Below are 20,890 nucleotides of genomic sequence, written 5' to 3' on the forward strand. Positions count from 1 at the left end.
GAACTTTAATCTTGCCAAACTTTGCTTTTCTTTCGCTCTCTCGTGCTGTGAAATTATTCATTTCCAGAATCAGTTCCTCATCTAAGATGTCTGAACGATTAAGTATGGGTTCAAAAGCTTGACGAATGGATTCATCTCTCAAGCCCATAAATACCGTTCTCAGAAACAAAGAGTGGATTAAGCCTTTTTCGTATTTGGTGTTATCATCCATTTCCTTTGATGCACACAATATTTTCTGTCGAAGGTCAAGTGTTCGTATTAGAAATTCTTGTGGTTTCTCTTGCAAACCTTGTGTCGCCTTGTTTAATTCTGTGAAAAGTTCTGTTGCAGATTTCTCACGGTAATGTGCTCTAATGACCCCCTTACAGCAGCAATAGTTAAATCTGGTCTACCTTCAAGATAACTCCGAAGACCTGACCTTGGTGGAATAGCAAGTAGCATCAACTATCTCGAGGTCAGGGAAGTTTTTTCTGACACCAATCTCAATTTGCCGAATAAGACTTAAATACGAAATACCATGCTTCGCCTTAATTTGCCCAGAAATTTTGAAATCCTTGTGCAGTGTAATTGCCGAAGTTGATGATACATGTTGTTGATGTTGTTGTCTAGATGCCTGGAAAGATAGTCTTGTAGTGCTTGAAAAACAGTTACCCTCTGTCTGCTCTCTGTGAAATTTCTAACATCCACTTCTCGATGATGTCAATACACTCAAGTCTATGAATATCCTCTTCTAACTTGACAAAGTTCCTGATGGTCTCTGTAAGAATTTGTAGTGGCACCCGACACAAGTGGCTCTTGACTTGTAGATGGAGATCTTCTGCCTGTTCCACCTCCTAGATATCCCGGACGAGCCCCCAAAATGTTACCGGGTACTAGGCTAGAAAAGAAGAGAAGGCAGCTTCAGAAATTGAATGTTGAGTGTTGATCACGTGTTTCGCCACATCATCAATCATCCAACGTTGCCTCCCTTCCTACGTTGGCTAATTTCCGATTACCATAGTCACTATAATTAAGGTTGGCTCAACAGTTCATAAAAAAAATATAACCGTGATGTCAATTTTAAATCAAACATGAGTGGAGTAGTCAAGATTAACATTCAATTTACACAATCCTAGTGTCGGATCAGAACGTTACAAGAATAAGAAACTCGGTACCAGTTATTATCAGGCACTTGTTGATGTTGACCCATTTGATAGGATATTATTTACTATGTCAGATCTATATAACAAGTGTAATGGAAACTGTGAGTATTTACTAATCGGTGATTTTAATAGTAGAACTCGTGATTATTTAGATTATGTGCCAGAGGACGATGGTCTTCATGTTCCCTTGCCTACAGATTAGGTCCACAACACTAACGGATTGAAATTACTTGACCTATGCAGGGAAAGTGGGGTACGCATCGTGAATGGGCGAGTTGGCAAAGATAAAAATATAAGTCAATTCACTTGCATTAATTACAATGGTCGTAGCGTGGTCGATTATTCAATAGCGTCCAAAGAGTTGTTCCATTCATTAGTTGACTTTGTAGTGCACGACCCAAGCGCATACTCTGATCATTGTCAGTTGTCATTGTCACTGAATGTGAATATATATATTAATAATATCGAGTTATCTACAGCAGTAAAGGACTTTAAATTTAGATGGTTGCCAGAAAAAGAAATTGAGTTTGTCGATAAACTTCGTCTGATGAAATTATCGATAGATTAGATGAACTTAAATACAATATATTTTTACAAACTGATTTAAATGATGAATTTGTTAACCAAACTGTGTTAGATTTTGTAAATATTATTAATGATGTAGCAAAACCCCATTTTTTCTACAAACGTGTCATACGGTGTTACTCCGCGTTCCCAAGTAACTTAGACAGAGACCTGACTGGTATTCGGATGTCTGTGAATTTAAACGCTGTGAATTTTTCAGGTTACTGAACGAGTACAGACAAAATGATTCTGAAGAAAACAGATTGTTGATGGTACAAGCGCACACTAATTTCAAAGCAAGTGTAAGACAGTGTAAACGCGACTTTGATTGTAAGCAGACAGATAGTTTATTAGCAGCCAAACGTAATAACGTCAAAGAATATTGGAAATTGTTGAAAGGCGTGTCATATATAAACTCACCTAATATAACTAGTACTGAATTTGGGAGGTATTTCAAACATGTGAATAATCCGTCAAGTGACTTGTTTACTCCAGATGAAGATGTGATTGATTTTATTGAACGATATGCAAATAATGAATTTCAGGTGATGTTCGAAGAACTGAATATTTCTATTGATTGCGCTGAAATCATGAACGCTATTAACCAGTTACATACTCAAAAGAGCAGCGGACCAGATCGTGTTATAAACGAGTTTCTAATCAGTGGAAAAGATATACTATGTTCTTATATGTGTTCTATTTTTAATGCAGTTTTTAAGTCTAGCCACTTCCCACAGTCATGGGCGGATGGTTACATAATACCACTACATAAAAAAGGAAGCATAAATGATGTTAATAACTATCGTGGTATTACCCTACTTAGTTGCCTGGGTAAACTTTTTACAAAAATATTGAACAATCGACTTACCTGTTGGGCTGAGAACTATTATATATATGTTGAAGGACAAGCTGGATTTCGCACAGGCATGGGAACAACGGATAATGTATTTGTATTGCATTCGTTAATAACACACTTCGTGAACAGTTGTAAACAGCTTTTCTGTGCATTTGTGGACTTTTCTAAAGCTTTCGATTATGTATTGAGAGACAATTTGTGGTATAAATTAATAAAATTAGGAATTAGAGGAAAAATGCTAAATATAATACGCGATATGTATAGATGTACAAAATCCTTTGTGAAGGTCAACGGTTCATTGTCAGAACCTTTCCTATGTGCAACTGGTGTTTGACAAGGGGAATGTATTTCTCCGTTTTTATTTGCAATGTATATCAATGACCTAGAAGAGGAACTAATTACTAAAGGTGTAGATGGAATTGAAATAGGAATGATGAAACTATTTATACTTTTGTACGCAGATGACATAGTTTTAATGGCTAAAAGTAAAACTGATTTACAATTATGTATAAATACTCTTCATGACTACTGCATACGTTGGAAACTTCAAGTTAATATCAAGAAAACTAAGATTATGGCGTTTCGTAAAGGAGGAAGACTGTCTAAAGATATACATTTTAAATATGGAGATTGTCTACTTGAAATTGTTAATAGACTTTCTTATTTAGGAGTAGTGTTTACCCCAAAGGGATCCTTTATTGAATTGCAGAAAACGTTAGTAGGTCAATCACAAAAGGGCATGTTTCAGATGAGAAAATATTTGAATCCATTTATTTCTTTAAAACCAAGTCATGTGTGTTGTATTTTTGATAAGTTAATATTTCCTATCTTATGTTATGGATGTGAAGTCTGGGGTTTTAGCCCGGCAACATACATAGAAAGAGTACACCTAAAATTCTGTAAACAACTTCTTGGGGTTAAACAGAATTGTCAAAACGATTTTGTACATGGTGAACTTGGTAGATTCCCTATGATCATAAATAGACAGTATAGAATTGTTAAGTTCTGGTTAAAAATTATAAAATCCGATAATAGAAAATATCTCAAAATGTGTTGCTACATGATGTTAAATGACATTGTTATATTTCCTAACAAGATTAACTGGGCCATAAATGTGAGAAATTTATTGAATGAAACCAGCTTCTCTGAAGTATGGTTGAACGAAGGAGTTACAAACGTACATTTTTTTTAATTATTTACACTGAGATTAAAAGACATATATATACAGAGCTGCCGATCACGACTAGTACAATCTACAAGAACTGTATTATATCGTAATTTCTCAGATACATTTAGTTATAAGCAATATTTAGACTGTGTGTATGTTGAAAAATTTAGATTTGCATTGACTAGACTTCGTGTATCAGCACAGGATATCTGTCGAAACCGGAAGGTGGGAAAAGCCAAATGCTGTATTACTCGAAGACCGAGTATGTTATAACTGTAACGTTATTGAAGACGAATACCATTTTATACTTATGTGTTCTGTTTATAATACCATTCGTAGAAGATATATTCCTGAATTTTATACAAGAAATCCTAGTATGTTTAAATTTATTCAATTATGTAACAGTGAAAGTGTTCAGTTATTGAGGAAACTAGCTCTGTTTTGCTATAGAGCATTTCAACACCGAAATAATATAAACTCTTCAAAAAAAGAAACGCAAAAGGGTAAAAATGGGTTATAACTCCGATTTTATGTTTCCTACCGGTTCATGCTTTGTGAATATAAGGTCATTGCATGTCCCAAACACATTCCCACGGTTACATTCGATAAAACGCAGCTACTGTAAAATAAAGTTTCAAAATGTGAATATTCGCAAAAACGCAGCCACGTGCAAACCATGTCACCACTGCACGTGCGTTGTCTGCACGTGCAACATGAACACCAACAGTATAAAAGGGCAGGGTGTTCGCTTGCCTGGCCTCTGTATCTGGCCGACAGTTGACAATCCAGGACATGCCACGTCTCAGTGAACCGCAGAGAAACAATGCCATCGGCCGACTAGACGCAGGCGAATCCAGAACGGCCGTTGCCAGGGCATTCCATGTGTCCCCAAGCACCATCTCCAGACTGTGGGACCGTTACCAGCAACATGGATCAACATGTGACCTCCCTAGATCCGGTCGACCACGGGTCACTACCCCCGGGCAGGACCGCTACATCCGGGTACGCCACCTTCGGAAACGATTGACTACTGCCACCTCCACAGCCGCAGCAATACCAGGTTTGCGCAGGATATCCGACCAGACCGTACGGAACCGCCTACGTGAGGTAGGAATTCGTGCCAGACGTCCAGCTCGAGGTGTCATCTTAACACCACAACACCGTCGACTCCGACTGCAGTGGTGCCAGATTCATCGACAATGGCCTCAACTGTGATGGAGACAGGTGTGGTTCAGTGACGAGTCCCAATTTCTGCTCCGACGTCATGATGGAAGATGTCGCGTGTATAGGCGTCGTGGTGAACGTTATGCGGCAAACTGCGTGCAGGAAGTGGACAGATTCGGCGGGGGTAGTGTCATGGTGTGGGCAGCCATCTCACACACTGGCAGAACTGACCTGGTCCACGTGCAGGGCAACCTGAATGCACAGGGCTACATTGACCAGATCCTCCGGCCACACATCGTTCCAGTTATGGCCAACGCCAACGCAGTGTTCCAACATGACAACGCCAGGCCTCACACAGCACGTCTCACAACGGCTTTCCTACAGAACAACAACATTAATGTCCTTCCTTGGCCATCGATATCACCGGATTTGAACCCAATTGAGCATCTATGGGACGAGTTGGACCGACGCCTCCGACAGCGACAACCACAGTCCCAGACCCTGCCCGAGCTGGCAGCAGCCTTGCTGGCCGAGTGGGCCACCATCCCCCGGGACGTCATCCGTACTCTGGTTGCTTCAATGGGCAGGCGGTGCCAGGCAGTTGTCAACACACGCGGAGGCCACACCCGGTATTGACTCCAGATGACCTTGACCTTGGTGGTGTGTCCTATCACTTACTCACAATGGACTAGAGTGAATTGTGAACAATCCTGCAACATTTGGTAATTATCGGACTCACCATTCAATAATTAAATCAATTCTCCAAATGTTACGACAATGTGGTTTTGCGTTTCTTCTTTTGAAGAGTATATTATATAATTAATTTAAAGCTTCTCCAGCATAACTCATGTATAATATTAATATTATTTGTGTGTGTCTATATCCTAAATTATTTAATTGTGTTGTATTAATTAGCTTATCCTCTTATTATTATTACACTGTTAGCATTTATATAATGAAATGCATGTATATATACACGTCCTGTTTTATAATGTATTTACTTAATGTTATTTTGTATGCTCAAGGGCCAGTTGGCCTAATGCAATAAAGAATATATATATCAAATTTATGTCCCTCGTGAAAAATGTTTCACTTGTCACTCACCCACACCCATCCCACCCGCGGCGTGATTTTACCAACATTATAATACATGTAATAATAATAATAATAATAATAGGCCTAAATGGTGAGTTCATGTTCCGACTGTTTATTATTTTATTTCAGCATATTTGCAGTTATTTTCGTCATAAAATAATATATATATATAACAAAAGTGTTGTTTTATTATATAACCGACCCTCATTTGCCAAATCTCTATACACGGCGGTCGTTTATATAAAATTCTAAAATACATTATACGGTTGTCGTATATACAGCCTCATCACTACGAGTCTGTTTTGCCGTATTTTTTATGACTTTTCACAAGAAGAGTTCCAAATTTTAAAAATGAAGCGTGTCATGGAATTCCCTCGATCGTAGTTCAATTAAAATGTTTTGGACCATACAATAACTAGGTTTGGTATACCAAATGAATTAAATTTCCATTTATAATCCATATTTAGAGAATAAAAGACCCACTAAATCTGTGATTGATCGCCTTTAAGATTTTAAAAGGTATTGTTGGTATTTACTCGAATTTGTCAAAAACGGGACGTAGCCCAGTCTAGGATCGACACCCGTTGATGGACATATTGGGCTATTTCTCGCTCTAGCCATAGCACCACGACCATACAAGACCAACAATTTACTGCCGAGTCAAATTAAGAAACATTTTGGATTTGTTACTTATATTGGATTATATATCTATATATTGTGCATTTTTTTATGGAGGGAACCTTTTTCTTACCATATTTGGAATGTTCGTTTTTACGAACAATGGCCTCATATACTACTATTTCACTTTGTGTTACCGCGCATGTGTCTAGCCGCTTTGACGTGGTCTTGGATTTAACTAATCATCAACAATGGATAAATTCGATGAACTTTCGAAGGCATTGGCAGAAACTGGGTAAGTAGTATCAATTAAATATATTACAATCATAAATGACTCAAAATTAATGTAAAAAACATACAAATATTTAGATTTTTTAATCTTAGTAACTTTGTATTACCTGCCAAACAAACTTTGTAGAATTGTGTGAAGACACGAGTTATAACCGGTGCTACTACAAAATGTTCCTTGTAGCTATAAATACATCTAGCATACTATTTTACTGTTGCAGGATGACTGTGTCGGCGGGGTGGCGTCATGTACGGTTACACCATGGGACCTCCAGAAAGGAAATCTACAGAGCGATGTATGGACAACTTGTGGTAAGTAAACTGTTATTTGTTATGTTTTTTTGTGTTTTACTTTTTTATTATGAACAATATTTGGAAACAGTATGACATTTCAATACTTTGGTATTTTATAGTGGGCACTTTAATTTTGTTTTCAGTATGGTGGTCACGTAGGGAAGCCAGGGAAAACGTTGGTATTCCCCGACCTGATAAGAGAGGTGGTGAGAGAGCGGTTTCCGGAAGCTGGAGCAGGGGTCTATGATGACCAGTACAGATCTGGGGTAAGTTTTACTGATGTCAAGTAATCTTATTGCTTTTTGTAAAATTTTTAACATTTTATTACGTCAATGTTGATTTTTATTTCATTTGCTGAAGACGTTTATTATATGGTAATTACATTTAATGTATTTTACAGGGGACACATGTAACATTGAAACAGATGGCGGAATTCCAGTGGCATCAACCTCCTAAGACATGCGGCTCCTGCTCCAGCTCGAAGTGAACTTAAAACAACACAATAAACACTTGCTCAATCTTGTAAAATCGTTGGCTTTTATTTTTATAGTTTACTCAGATAGAAAAGGTAACTAATTTGTTTTGTATTTCATTTAATTAGATTAATTAAAGTCTGCACATGGTTTTGAGTAATTCGGTGGCAGTGTTTTGCTGCTACATCCTTCACGCTCTGGAGTGATACGGGAAAAAACACTTCTGGTGTAGTAGCTGGTTGCATTTTACACATCTGTAGAATGTGTTCTTCCCACACAGTCTGCATCGGCCTTCCTTGCTGGTTTTGTCCTGGTTGTGCCCTGCTCCGTCGTACAGTATGTCAGGAAGAACTGACCGTGGTGTCCCGAGACATCTCTTGGTAGTTACCTGCTTCAAAAGGATGCGGACGATGTATCTTAGGAATACCAAATGAGTTTCAGCGCCGCCCAGCTCCTTGTGAACTCTCCACGCCGCTGTAGCACAGACATTGAGCGCGTTGGTGAAGAACGGGAAGTACCATTTCTTGCCACGTATTGAAGGCCTGTAGTCGCTCAAGTAGCGACCAAACAGGTCAACCCCTCCCATTGTTCCATTGTAAGTATCAATAATTGCAGGGCAATCAACATGGATGTACTTTTTTTCAGACTGTGAGAAGCGACGTTTTACTACTGTTGGGGTTACCTTTTTGTGGTTTGAAGCGGCATAAACCGGCCTGTTGTCATTCCAAACCACAGCCACCAGCTTCCCATCACTGCAGTACTTGTAAGAAACCCTTTCCGTCTATTTAACATCAGTTGCAATGGGCAAAGGAGAACCACGCAGACGGTTATGCCTGACAGTTCCCAGAGCAGCAAACCCCTTTTCTTGGAGTTTAACAAGAACATCGTAACTTGTGAAAAAGTTGTCGAAAGTTACTGTGTGACTCAGTGGCTCCCTGATTGGATGTAAAAGCTCAAAGATTACTCTCGTCCCAAGTAAATCGCCTGGCGACTTGTCTTTCTCCTTGCCCGAGTACAGCATCATATGGAAAGGGTATCCTGTGTGAGATGCAACTATCCATAATTTGTAACCAAATTTGACAGGTTTCCCATGCATGTACATCTTCCCCGAGTGACGACCAAAATAGGGAAGCATCTGCTCATCGATGGACATAGCGGGTGCGAAATCTCCAAACTGCTTCAGTTTGGCGTTTAGCAAATCATATACAGGTCAGATTTCCCCATATTTGTCTTTTTCAACTAGTTTGTCATTATCGGCCATGTGCAAGTATTTTTTTATTTCCTTGAACCGGTTGCGTGGCATTGCAGAACTAATTAAAGGAACACCGACATCTTCATCAGTGCACCAATACATGTATTGCTGAGGTAACGTGTGGTATCCACTCAGTAAGAAGATACCACAGAAACGTTTCATGTCATCTTCTTTAATATTGAAGGTATGGTCGTTCTGTCTAGCTGCATATCTATTGGTTTCACAAACCAAATGGTCCAAAATCTCACTAAAGTACATCATGAATAACTCATAGGGGGATTTGTCTACGAGCTCGGGATGTTGCTCACAAAGTTTACCTATATCTTTTCTGGGCATTTCGCTGATATCCTCTGAGTTTTCCTTCCAGATAACATTCATTTTGAGTTTTTTGGCTGGAGTAACTTGTTCTGTATCTCCAACTTTAGAATCAGCCTCTTCGCCTGTCACTTGGATGTCAGCTTCTACAATCCCAGGAACATCGTGAGGAGCTGTGTCACCCTCATTTTCATCGTCATCTGTTACATCACCATCTTCTTCTGGAGGCAGAAGAATAATGTTATCAACGTCTTCATTGTCAGCCAAAACTTGATCTAAAACATCCGATACTGTGAAGAAGCGACGTGTTATGCGACCAGATGCCATGTTTTCTGAAAATATATTTATAATGCTTGTGTAATTACAAAGGTTGTTGGAGTATATACTTCTTACCCCAAGCCTGCACCCCCATTTTATTGCAAACTAATTACTGTTTGCATTTAAATATTGCAAGAGACAAAACATACACCAAGCGACCCGGTATGACAAATGCAATGTAATGAGTTATTAGAAAGTGGCCCATGTAGACAAGGTGGCTGCTTAATACAGGTTAATGTGTAATATTCTATATGGTTTGGGAAAACAAGAACATGGTCGCTTAATACAGGTGCCTACTTAATGCAGTGACTGTTTAAATCATGTTTCATTGTAATTGATTTGATATTGCTTATCAGGTATATATATAAGGCCACTGTTCGTAAAACAAACATTTCACATTTGATGAATTATTAGGCCAAACCGATCCAACATAAATGAAACCCAGATACACAGTATAAACATGTAATACAATATACTTAATTTTAACATGATCAACATTTGTAATACAAATACATTATACATGTATTTATGTAACACAAAATGCTAGTCACAAACACTATATTCCAGTACCAAATGGTTGGATCCAATCAAATAATTTCTTATAAATGTTTATTTTTGCGCAGACGCAGTTGTAATTACAGACGTCATTAATATTAATGAGTTCATCTTGTTCACGATAAAGATGGCGTTCGTAAATTCTGACACTACGCTAGATTCTGCTGTTTCGTCGTCTTGTGGAAGTTGTACAAACAGATCTAACACTTCATCATATAGAGTATATATTTATTTTAGAAAACCTACACTTTAAATTTAATTTGTTTAATATTTATAATTCATATTGCACCGACAATGCAATTCAAATTTGTCAACTTTTAGGTTATTTTTGGTTATTTTGCAGTTATTTAGCGTGAATGGTTTACGGCTGCAGGCAATTAGGGAACATTCAAAACTATTTAGCGCGCCTTTTTCACGCACTCTTGCTTTTACACGTTAGTTCTATAGTTCTGTAATATATTTACATGTAGTAACGCGACGTGAATTTGAACGCTACAGTTAGTTGCCAAAAGAATCGGGCAAAAACGTAGTTCGATCTTCCTAAATTGTTATAGCAGTTGTTTGTCTGAAATCAAATCCTTTTGTACATACACCCCCATCAAACTTAGTGCTAGAGGAAACACATAATGGTTGTCCAGTTTAATATTACCAGGTTAAGTGTAGTTGGCGACTGAACAAACAAAAAATCTTGGTTAGGGGCTTAACTTTCCTATGTATTTATTAAAATGTAGTCTATCATTGTGTAACTATTTCTGAATGCCCATTATTGATCTATTGACATCAGCTGTTAAACAGTGGAAACACCATGTGAATTGTTTGATAAGCATTTGAAGATGTTTGTTGATACTGAAGGCAGAGAAGTGTAATAAAAGTGCAGTTGTGCTTGTATTTTGCATTACTGATCAATGTTAAAACATAGTAACTAGCACTAGCTGATTTAATTAAAATGCTTTGTATTTGGCTCAACATTAAATTTTTGTGTCTAGGTTTGTTTCTCACAAACTTAAGTTCTAGAGCAATGAAACTTGATTTATAATTGCATTTATTAGGGTTTGCACGCATCCTGGAAAGTGCTTAAAAATATATTCCTCCTGGAAAGTGCTTAAAACTGGAAAAATCAGTCAACCTGGAAATTCCTGGAATTTAAAAAATTTGTTTCTACAAATAAATTTTAAATTTTTAGATTCAAATCAGGGCACAAAGCAATGCTTTATTAGAGGCACTGATTTTCCGTTTCAGATTTTTCCCTTTTCCGTTTCATAATGTTACAAATTCCGGTTTTTTCCGTTTCAGTATTAAACAAATTCTGTTTTTGTTTCACTCACACACACACACACACACACACACACACACAACAATTAATTGCTGGTATAAAATAAATAAATATGCAATGAGGCAAAACATGTCAGTAGTTTGTATTTATTTTTGGTTTAAATTTAAACACGAATACGCCACGACACAGACTTCGGACATTTTCGGTTTTCTTTACGATATGATCGGGAAAATAATTACAAACGATCACACTATAAACCACTTCCCGTGTATAATTTATTTTGAACAAAGCCTGGCATACAATATGCAATTACTGCATTCCTTTGTGAGATCGGAAATATGGCAATGCCGCAAATGTTAAAAATTAATAAGCAAACATAACATAATATATCTTTCACTTGAGTAAATATCAGACAATTTTAGCTCACAATGTTCGGTTTCTCCCATTAAAGCGCCGGGAATAAGCTAAGAAAACACGACTGGTAAAACGTCTAGATACTCTACATTAAACATTTGGCGTAACATACAAAGGTACTAGTGTCATAGTGGTGTCCATAGTTTCTACTTAGAAAAATAAATTTTAATTAATCAAATGCGCTATTTAAAGTTAAATAATGTTTTGGAAAAAAATCGGGAATTCCGTTTCAGATAGGTATTTTCGCGATTCAGCGATCGCGGAAAATCAGTGCCTCTACTTTATATTTACTCGCCCATTGACTAGTGAATGGAAAAATCCACTAGCCAAATCACTGTTGTTACTTGTCAGGTAACATTTCAGGTATTAGCATAGATACATGTTCATGTACATATTTAATAAAAGACAACAAACTTTAAATACTAACCTCAGATGCCCTTTCAAAATACAGATTAAAAATCTAATGGTTTACCATCCTATAAATATGACACCATCATATGTTGGATAGTCTTCTAGTCACTAATTTATTTGTCTGAGCCTGATTTCGTAATAGCCACTAGATCATCGTCTTTCTTTTTAGACAATGTTTGACCATCAGAATCGTTGTCTGAAATTCATCTACATGCACTTGAAATAGGCGGTTATTTTATTTTCGTAGTTGTTGTTTTTTGGACGGGGGTTTGGGGTTTTTTAAAGAAAAAAAAATGTTTGTTTTTGTTTGCTTTTTTTTAATTCCCCCCCAGGTGACATAGCTAACAAATTTAGCTGGAAAGTGTTCATTTATAGAGTTGCGTTTTTTCCTCTTTCTTTTTTTCTCTTTTTTTTTTCTTGCTTGTCATTGTTATATGCAGTTTTCTGACAAGTGTACAGACAACGTTTATCGATAGCGGATACTAAGACAAATTATATTTCCATTGACGGTTCACTTTACATTACAACAATATACTTTTAGAAAATATTTGTTGCCATCTAACATTCAGCATAACATTTTGCGCAAACAAATAGGTTTTTTATTTTAAAAAATTATTAGCAAACATGTTGGATATACGGAGTCACCCGAAAGTGTTATTAGAATTTACTTGCAATCGGATTTTTTGATGTATTACTGGGCTTACTGAATATAAAACATCATTTGGAACTCGCTGACTTTGCCTAGAAGTGTAAATTGGATACCAATGAGCAAATCTTGTGTTTAGTTCAAACATACAAGTTACAACTTGAAACTCTTGCTCAGAATAAGAACTACTTCAATATTTTTAGTTTGTTTTCGTGAGCATCCTTATAAATGAGTCAATAACGTCATGATATATTTCTTCCTATGAAACTTTGCTAAAAAAAAATTACTTGACCATAGACTTTTAAAAAGAAATTTGAATAAAATTGATCTTTATTAACATTTATTTAATAATACTGCGGTGCAAACATACCTGACAAAGCGATCATCCAAAAACTCCCACAAAAACAAAACGAGTTGAATGCCGTTAAATTCTTACACTTACACTCGATGACACTACATTGTGTCATCATTATTTAGCTTCGTATTCAATTCGTTTTAGATATTTTATCGTAATTGTACTTCGTATCCCTTTTTAATAGGTACAGTTGTTTAAATTACATTTTTTTATTTTTCAAATACGATGAGATGCATTGGTAATCATTAAACTTAAATACGAAGAAACAAGACAAATGGAGATAATTTAATCATGCACTTTTACAAAAAAGTAAATACGATTTCTATATTTTCACTGTACCTAAAATACAGTAAAAATATGACTTTTCACCGGATATGACTTTTATGGTTTCCGTAGATCTATATATTTCATTGCTATGTATATAATATATATATATATATATATATATATATATATATATATATATATATATATATATATATATATATGTAATACACATAAGGGATGTGCCCAAGCCGGGTGGTGCTGGGCACGGCTGCACTCCACTGAAATTTACTACCGGGAACTTTTAAGAAATTTGGACTTCACCTGGCACTAATATTTTGTATGTAAATTGAAAACCAGTATAAATTTTGTATGTGTTTTTTCTTCTTCTCAGAATTGTTTGTTTAATCGTATTTTATAGAGATAACCACATGCCAGGCCCGTAGCAGGGGCCCAAATAATTTTGGCCGTTTTCGTGTTTTTGGATAACCTTTACATCTTGACTGAATGTGAAAGTTGTAGTGAGACTAACAAATAGAGATTAATGGTGACAGTAAATTTCCAGGGGGGCATTCCCGGACCCTGCAAATGACTTTTGCCTTCGGCACTTGTTCAATTGCCCTCCATCAATCATGTCCACCCTGCCACGAGCCTGCATGCACAAATAGAAATCGGAGTATGTTTATCTCCTAATTATATCACTGTTAACAAAAATTCCAGGAAAAAAAAAGTCCATTAGATTGGTCGCTCTGAAATCTCACCTCCATGAGAACCCATGATATTCAATGAGATCTTCAATAATGTTGGATGCGTCAAGGCCATTGCCCGCCTGTAGAAAGATGAAAATATTTAAATATAGAAAAGAAATGTGTTGGCTGAAACTGAAGACTAACATATCAGTGAAATAGCTAAAAGAATTTAGGATAGATGATCTGGCTCTCTTACTGTGTTGGTTTCACAACGCTGGCGTATCTAGGTCAAAATCCAAACACTCTCAATCGGTCAGTCTCGATTAGCAGTCCGTTTATCATGATGTAAAAAATGGCGACATCTTGTAAATTGTGTAGTAGGCATTTGACGATATCTCATGATAGCAAACACAGATGAGTGTAATAAAAGGGCAGTAATATGTTAATCGGATTTAGCAGCTTTAAGGAAGATTCATGCACTTTAACCTTTCTGTTGAACGTGTTCTCGTAGCCATTGTGCATTCTCAAACAAACATGCAAAATTTAACACTTTTTAAACAGCCGGAACCTTGTTTCCAATCAACAATAAAAAGAACTACAGGCATAATATTATTGTTATAAAGGACTTCACAGTTCTTAAAAACTAAATTTATTATTATTATTATTATAGTTATTATGTCCAAAATATTTAAGCATTTAGAGTAAATAATCCAGTCCGTTTCCTACACATAAGGCGCTAAATGCCACACTGATTTCACTATTTCCGCTTTTCTAATTCAAAATTCAGAGATTAAATCAAGGAATAATTCTGGAAAAGGCAGGCATCCTTTTTTGACCTCTTTGCTTTAGCTGCGTCAAAACAAATGATGGCGTCTTGTGAATTGTGTCATTCCATGGATAGCGAAGTCAGATGTGTATAATTAAAGCACAGTTCTGGTTGTATTTTGCATTAGTAATCAAATTTAAAATATGGTAACCCGATGCAGTAACTAACAGAGATAAATCAGTGTATACAGTTAGCGAATTGCCCAAGGCAGCCATGACCTTGATGTCTCTGAGGTGAAGGCCAAGAACTGCAAGTAAGAAATAAAAACATTTTTAACAGGGTGACCAACCTAATGAAAATATTTTTTTCAGGAATTTCCTGATTTTTTAAATTTTTTTAAGCGAGCGAATGCACTTTTCAAAAATAAAACTTAACACACACAAATGGACTTTTCAAAAACGTAATTTAAAGTGTGAAAATGCCATTTTTTAAACCTATATTTGCTAAATATCAACAACACGTGCCCTAGCAGTGGCACATAAATGTAAAAATTACAGTAATTCAAGTTAAACTGAGAAATATTTGGCATCAATTCCATAATTCCGAATGTTAGAAATTCAGGATTTTTCGTAAAATTCCGGAAGGTTGGTGACTCTGTTTTAATACAAATACAACATATAAAACGGAAAAAAAATTCAAGACGATTATTCCATAAACGGGTTCTTGAATTGCTTCTCTCCTTTGATACAAAACATTCCATAATCTGAATCACAGATAAGTGTATGCGTATATAATAAACATATTCAATATTACGTTTTCACAACATTATTACATATATAAAATCGGTTGATCCGTTAGTATATCGCTTTGTTAGTTGCTCTGGCAGTTGGTCAGTTGGCAGTCAGAAAGTTCATCCCACCGGCAGCCCTTAGTTGGACTGCAAAAGACAAGCACAAATGCACTTTTATTACACTCGTCATGTTTCACTATCAACGACGAATATCGTCACATATCTACTACACTATTTGCAAGATGACATCATCTTTTTACGCATTTGAGGTCAGGTCAAGAATAATAGGCTTAAGAGCCCACATTTTCAGCTATAACAACTGGAGATAGTGTTTGAATTTTGACCTTGATAAGCAAAAGTAGTGAAACAAATACAGAGTATAGTGCTTCATGAGCAGGGAACAACTGAATCATCTATTCCAAATTTTCTGTAAAACTAATGATGACAGTTATTGCTAGATTATGCGTTGCTTAATTAGATTTGTTTGTTTACAAAACAGACCACAGGCCTTTCCCCAGATTTTTTTAAAGGCGGTTACATATTCAAAATTTAGCTACAAGCAGGGGTTCTAGATTTTTTTTTTTTTTAATTCATTGCCGTAGGCCAGTGAATTAAAAAAAAATCAGTGCTGGATATTCTTTAAAAATCCATTTGCCCAGTTTTAACCATTCATAAAATACTGAAAGTAAACAGTTTTACGTTGTAATACTAAAAAGTAATTAAGAACTTTTTTTTTCAAATTCGTATTATCAATAATTGGATTACATAGAGGATTAAAAAATACCAAAGAAAAACAAAAAAAGCAGAAAAAACCCACCCCAACAACTTGCAATTTGATGTACATTGCTTTTAAGTTTGTCCGTTTACACCACAAATGTAGAAAACTACTACTACTACTACTAATAATAATAATGAATAATTTATAAAATAATAATGCCATGCTCATTGATATTTAAAATAGTTGCTTGATATTGAAGTATTTAATTTAGTAACTTAGTTGAAAATAACAGAACATCAAGTTTTATTAAAATAATTCATATTCTGCATATTATCTAATATTGGAAGAAAATAAAGCTTAAGGCAATAGCGTAATACATTTAAAATAATAATTTTAAAAAACAAACAATACAAACGGTGTACATTTAAGGTTTTGCAAAATTTTTATTAAAACTGTGCACCCTTTGATGATCGTTTGGATTGCGCTGTTACACTGATGACTGTATGTACTAGACTAACAATGTTTTGGGTACCAGTGTAAAAAACCCACAAAAAACCCATGCAGAATCGTACTTTGTTTACCAAACTTACTTTTTAATGTAGATTTCAATAAATGAATGAGGTAGATAAACAATATTAAAGATGGATCATTTACTACTGGTGGCTGCCAAATATATTTGTAAATAATGTTCTATTGTAAATTTCATAACAAACTGGTATTGTATTTTTTGCATATGATCGTACTGTTTGATGAGGGATTTTTTCACTGGCCATCAGCATGATAGGGCATGGGCACTTGAATTCAAGGTGTAGCGGCAATCGATTTAAAGTGCTTATACAACGGTCAAAAACAAAGTGCTTACATTGCAGGTTAAGGCATAGCGACCCACTCTAGTACGCCTTATGCCCCTGGGGAAAACCCTGGACCTATTTATATGCGATATGACATACCGGATCACTTCTTCACAACATGTGAATTGTCTAAAGTAAAACCTACACTATCAATGATTATTTATTTGTTGAATTTAAGCGAGATTAGTTCTCATTATTATAAGTACAAACAAAAATTAATTGTTGGTAGGTGATAGGTTTGTCAGTTTAACCGTGGCTTATTTAAAGGTGCTGCTTATGTATGAATAAAGGTCAGAATTTTGTCAATATTCGGTGTTGCATGTTATTTACCAGTGCATGTAATTGTCCGAAAAATACACATGCAGCCTGCAGATAGCATGCGAACCTAAACACAAAAATATTCTTTTCTATCTGATTGTTATTGTTCTGTAAACTCATGTTCATAAGTATACACTGCTGGCACTAAAGTCTGCACACCTAAGCAATTGCGATATTTTAAAAGCAAAATCAATCCATGAAAATATTTGTTTTACTGTCATATTGTTGCAAAAAAGTAAACACCTTACTAGTGGTCATCTCTTTTAAAATCTAGCCACAAACACTTTATTAGTGGCAACCCCTCATTTTCACTAACCTGATGGATGGCACATACATGAAACAGACTATAGCTAATGTGATCACCAGTAGTCATTTTGAACCTGGACGTGTCAACCTGAGGGAAATTTAAAATATACTTGTCTTTCTTTTATAGATGTAAAGTTTGACTTTTATTTCGTTTGGAGATTCAATTTGTTTCAGATCTGTGATTTATATAATACAAATTTTCTGTAAACTCCTGTAAGCTGAAATTTCAAATTGTCTCTTGAACGGGAATGATTTACTTGACAATGACAGATGCTCTGAAAGTGTTTTTGCTACGCTTACAAGAGCATGCTATTTGTGCATTAATGTGGTATTGTATTGAATTAAACTGTTAAAGATTACACTTTTATATATCTCTTTGGATAATTTTATTAATTTCGGAGGACTTAAAATAATGCTGTTTACTTGTTTCTTTACATACCAAACACTTGTTTACGGAAGCGATGCAACGTAAAGATGTGCAGACTTTTGTGCCGTGCAGCAGACCTTCGTTTTTGACGGGTGCGAGCGCTACCACGCCTGTGAACCCGTCAACTCAATCTGACGGGCGCGAAATAACGCGCCCCTAAATTGAACTAATCACGCTTGTATTTTTGGTTTTTAACTCTGTCATTTTAATTGTTTTCTGAATTCAATCGACAACGCCACAAACCTTTACATTCCGTTCACAATGAACTTCCTAGAATACTTTGTTTATCAACTGAAACACGATTGGTTGGTTGTATTTACACTGAGACAATCAGCTAGGAGTTCTCTTTTTATTAAGATCTCGTCGGTTTGACAATCGGGAAAACTCAGGAACTTTGTTGTTCCATAATTCTACTGAACGAAAAAAAACATTTCTAAAATAGAACATCGACCATTCTGCTATTGGCTAAAATACCCCCAAAAACTAATGATATATTGTTATTTTAGTTTTGTTTAATTTCGTACAATGCAGGTAAATGATCGCGAAATTTATTTTACACACGTACAGAAAAAAATAATAGGTACGTCGTCCAATAACTCTATGATGTGTATGTTTTTACATGTTGATATCACAGTTACGAGTAAACGCGTACACCAACAAAAAAATAATTTAGTACAGCAGGTTTTGTTTTCGTCTATAGCATAGCGACGTAGTCTATTTCTACTTTCTGTTTCACGAAATCGATAACTGTTGTGTTCGTTGTGTTTCTTTTTTTTTTTGTAAGACTGCAATGGCCCATTCATTCATCTTTGAGAACAACCACCGTATTAGTTAAATTAGGATATTTATTTTGAAAACACAAAACATTAACTCATAAGATATTTAATTTAGAAATCATTACTCCTCAAACTTAATCATGTTCATGGGTGCAATTCCTCTTGGTCTCTTGCCTCTAATTCTGATTATTCTGAGGGGTGCGATTTTCCCTCCTCTGCATTTTGAGGAGTGTGATTTCCACCCCCCTCGTAAGCATTTTGAGGAGTGCGATTTTTAACACTCCTGGGTTTTTCAAAAACGAAGGTCTTGTGCAGACTTATTTGACAAACCAACATGTCTTGACTGTTCATTTATTTAGTTCTGTGGGAGTCGGGCCAGTTTTCTTTGGGGGGGGGGGGGGGAGGGGCAGAGGAGCATGCCCCCTTTAATTTTCAGCCTGCAAGAACACTGTATTATAATATGCATTTTCACCTACATTACATTTTCTTGGCATGCTCCTTCGAAGTTTTGGTCCCAAGTGTCTAGACCTGAGGCTTAAATTTAATACCATTCACAGTTAATTTTGTTTGCTGAAAAATATTAATGAAAATTGCATCACAAATACATGTATTTGCTATTAAAAAATGGATTTGACTAGCAAAAGCTGAAGGACTACATATACGAAATGATGAATAACAAAACAACAAAAAATTGTGCTCGATCTGGGAATGGTGTTCTTTCAGAATCAATTTTTCAGTAACCACCATAGGAATAGAGTTCAATGCCTTTTTTGTTTTGTTTATTATTGGCGACAGTTTTTAAACTCTTGCCACCGGTTTTGGAATCTGGTATCCAAATCTAAATTTAAATCCACTATCTCCAGGATACAGAGAATCTCTAACCGAGTGTTCTAAAACGTTTATTATTAATTATTACAAACTTATGGCTTGGAACTGTACTATTGGAACTGCCACTATCAGGGCTCACCAGTTGCTAATTTTCATAGTAAGTGACTAAGACATTTAGTATTTGGCTAATATACATATATTTTTTTAACTGACCATCTTGTAGTATTTTAAATACAAATAGTCAGTGTATTTGAAAACTGGCTAGAACTAAATTATTCCCAAATGTGAGATCTGCACATCTTTGAGAACAACCACCGTATAATACAATACTATTAGTATTGTCAACGTCCCTAACTGTGTTATGCTTCCAATTCCGTTCACTTTGTTTTCTTGTGCACGGTTCGCGCAATCAACATCCGATTTGTTGTCATCGGCATGTCGTTCATTTATGAGGGTTTTCTTGACAGTTCACGAACATTTTCATAAATAATAAAGTTCAGAAAAGTAAGTATCTAAATGCAAAACTTTACAAACCCCTAAAACCATTAATTTTACTACGTTGTTTTTGTTTATTCCTTAAAATTACCGATATCGGGTCCACATGATTCGTAGAAATTGACTTAAAATGGAGAAAGATGAATTAACATTCGGTGCGTGTCACATGTCCTCACACGTGCCATATCAACAAGGCCAAAGCATTTAATTTTTACGATTTTTAAGACCCCTGTTAGAATTTGTTTTCAATTATTATATTCGATCTGCAAAAGGTATGCTACATTTTTGTGCCTCTATTGTAGTGAATAGTATTCATAATCCATTCATAACAATTGTAAATAATTTTGAGTGTATAAATTGTGTTAATTAAGAATCAATTCATTAAAAAAAAAATATTTTACAAACTATTCACTGGTATAAACGTAATGCCTATCAGCATGGACATCAAGTGTTATTCATGT

General features: G+C 35.7%; 4 protein-coding genes across 5 annotated transcripts; 1 reads left to right on the forward strand and 3 right to left on the reverse strand.

Moving 5' to 3' along the window:
* Nucleotides 1-6,767: 6,767 nt before the first annotated feature.
* LOC121379221 lies at nucleotides 6,768-7,717 on the forward strand. Its single transcript, XM_041507731.1, has 4 exons — nucleotides 6,768-6,902; nucleotides 7,117-7,207; nucleotides 7,333-7,455; nucleotides 7,590-7,717. Exons 1-4 carry the CDS (start codon nucleotides 6,859-6,861, stop codon nucleotides 7,674-7,676), a joined length of 345 nt encoding a protein of 114 aa, XP_041363665.1. The 5' UTR covers nucleotides 6,768-6,858; the 3' UTR covers nucleotides 7,677-7,717.
* A 22-nt stretch (nucleotides 7,718-7,739) lies between these two features.
* On the reverse strand, nucleotides 7,740-15,858 carry LOC121379222 (piggyBac transposable element-derived protein 3-like). 2 transcript variants are annotated; one of them, XM_041507732.1, is made up of 3 exons: nucleotides 15,753-15,858; nucleotides 14,227-14,294; nucleotides 7,740-9,561 (listed from the first exon to the last, which is right to left on the reverse strand). In XM_041507732.1, coding segments are annotated over exons 1-3 (759 nt in total). In that variant the 5' UTR covers nucleotides 15,755-15,858; the 3' UTR covers nucleotides 7,740-8,872. The 2 variants fall into 2 exon arrangements, with proteins under 2 accessions (XP_041363666.1, XP_041363667.1); XM_041507733.1 differs by lacking the exon at nucleotides 15,753-15,858 and having other exon boundaries at nucleotides 14,227-14,757.
* Nucleotides 7,853-8,248, reverse strand: LOC121379599 (piggyBac transposable element-derived protein 3-like). The gene has a single exon (XM_041508246.1). It carries the CDS (start codon nucleotides 8,246-8,248, stop codon nucleotides 7,853-7,855), a length of 396 nt encoding a protein of 131 aa, XP_041364180.1.
* Nucleotides 8,444-8,815, reverse strand: LOC121379600 (piggyBac transposable element-derived protein 3-like). The gene has a single exon (XM_041508247.1). The coding sequence runs from the start codon at nucleotides 8,813-8,815 to the stop codon at nucleotides 8,444-8,446; it is 372 nt and encodes a 123-aa protein (XP_041364181.1).
* Nucleotides 15,859-20,890: the final 5,032 nt, after the last annotated feature.

The sequence above is a fragment of the Gigantopelta aegis genome, chromosome 8 (genome assembly GCF_016097555.1).
Source record: "Gigantopelta aegis isolate Gae_Host chromosome 8, Gae_host_genome, whole genome shotgun sequence".
Lineage (NCBI taxonomy): Eukaryota > Metazoa > Mollusca > Gastropoda > Neomphalida > Peltospiridae > Gigantopelta > Gigantopelta aegis.

What these genes read in the sequence shown, in the direction of transcription:
- LOC121379221 (XM_041507731.1), top strand. Translation starts at nt 6,859, where the DNA reads ATGGATAAATTCGATGAACTTTCGAAGGCATTGGCAGAAACTGG. An exon ending in AAGGCATTGGCAGAAACTGG is followed by an intron (nt 6,903 to 7,116) that starts GTAAGTAGTATC and finishes TTACTGTTGCAG; the next exon opens with GATGACTGTGTCGGCGGGGT. An exon ending in CGATGTATGGACAACTTGTG is followed by an intron (nt 7,208 to 7,332) that starts GTAAGTAAACTG and finishes TTTTGTTTTCAG; the next exon opens with TATGGTGGTCACGTAGGGAA.
- LOC121379599 (XM_041508246.1), bottom strand. Translation starts at nt 8,248, where the DNA reads ATGGGAGGGGTTGACCTGTTTGGTCGCTACTTGAGCGACTACAGGCCT.
- LOC121379600 (XM_041508247.1), bottom strand. Translation starts at nt 8,815, where the DNA reads ATGTCCATCGATGAGCAGATGCTTCCCTATTTTGGTCGTCACTCGGGG.
- LOC121379222 (XM_041507732.1), bottom strand. An exon ending in TATCATGGGTTCTCATGGAG is followed by an intron (nt 9,562 to 14,226) that starts GTGAGATTTCAG and finishes ATATATTTTCAG; the next exon opens with AAAACATGGCATCTGGTCGC.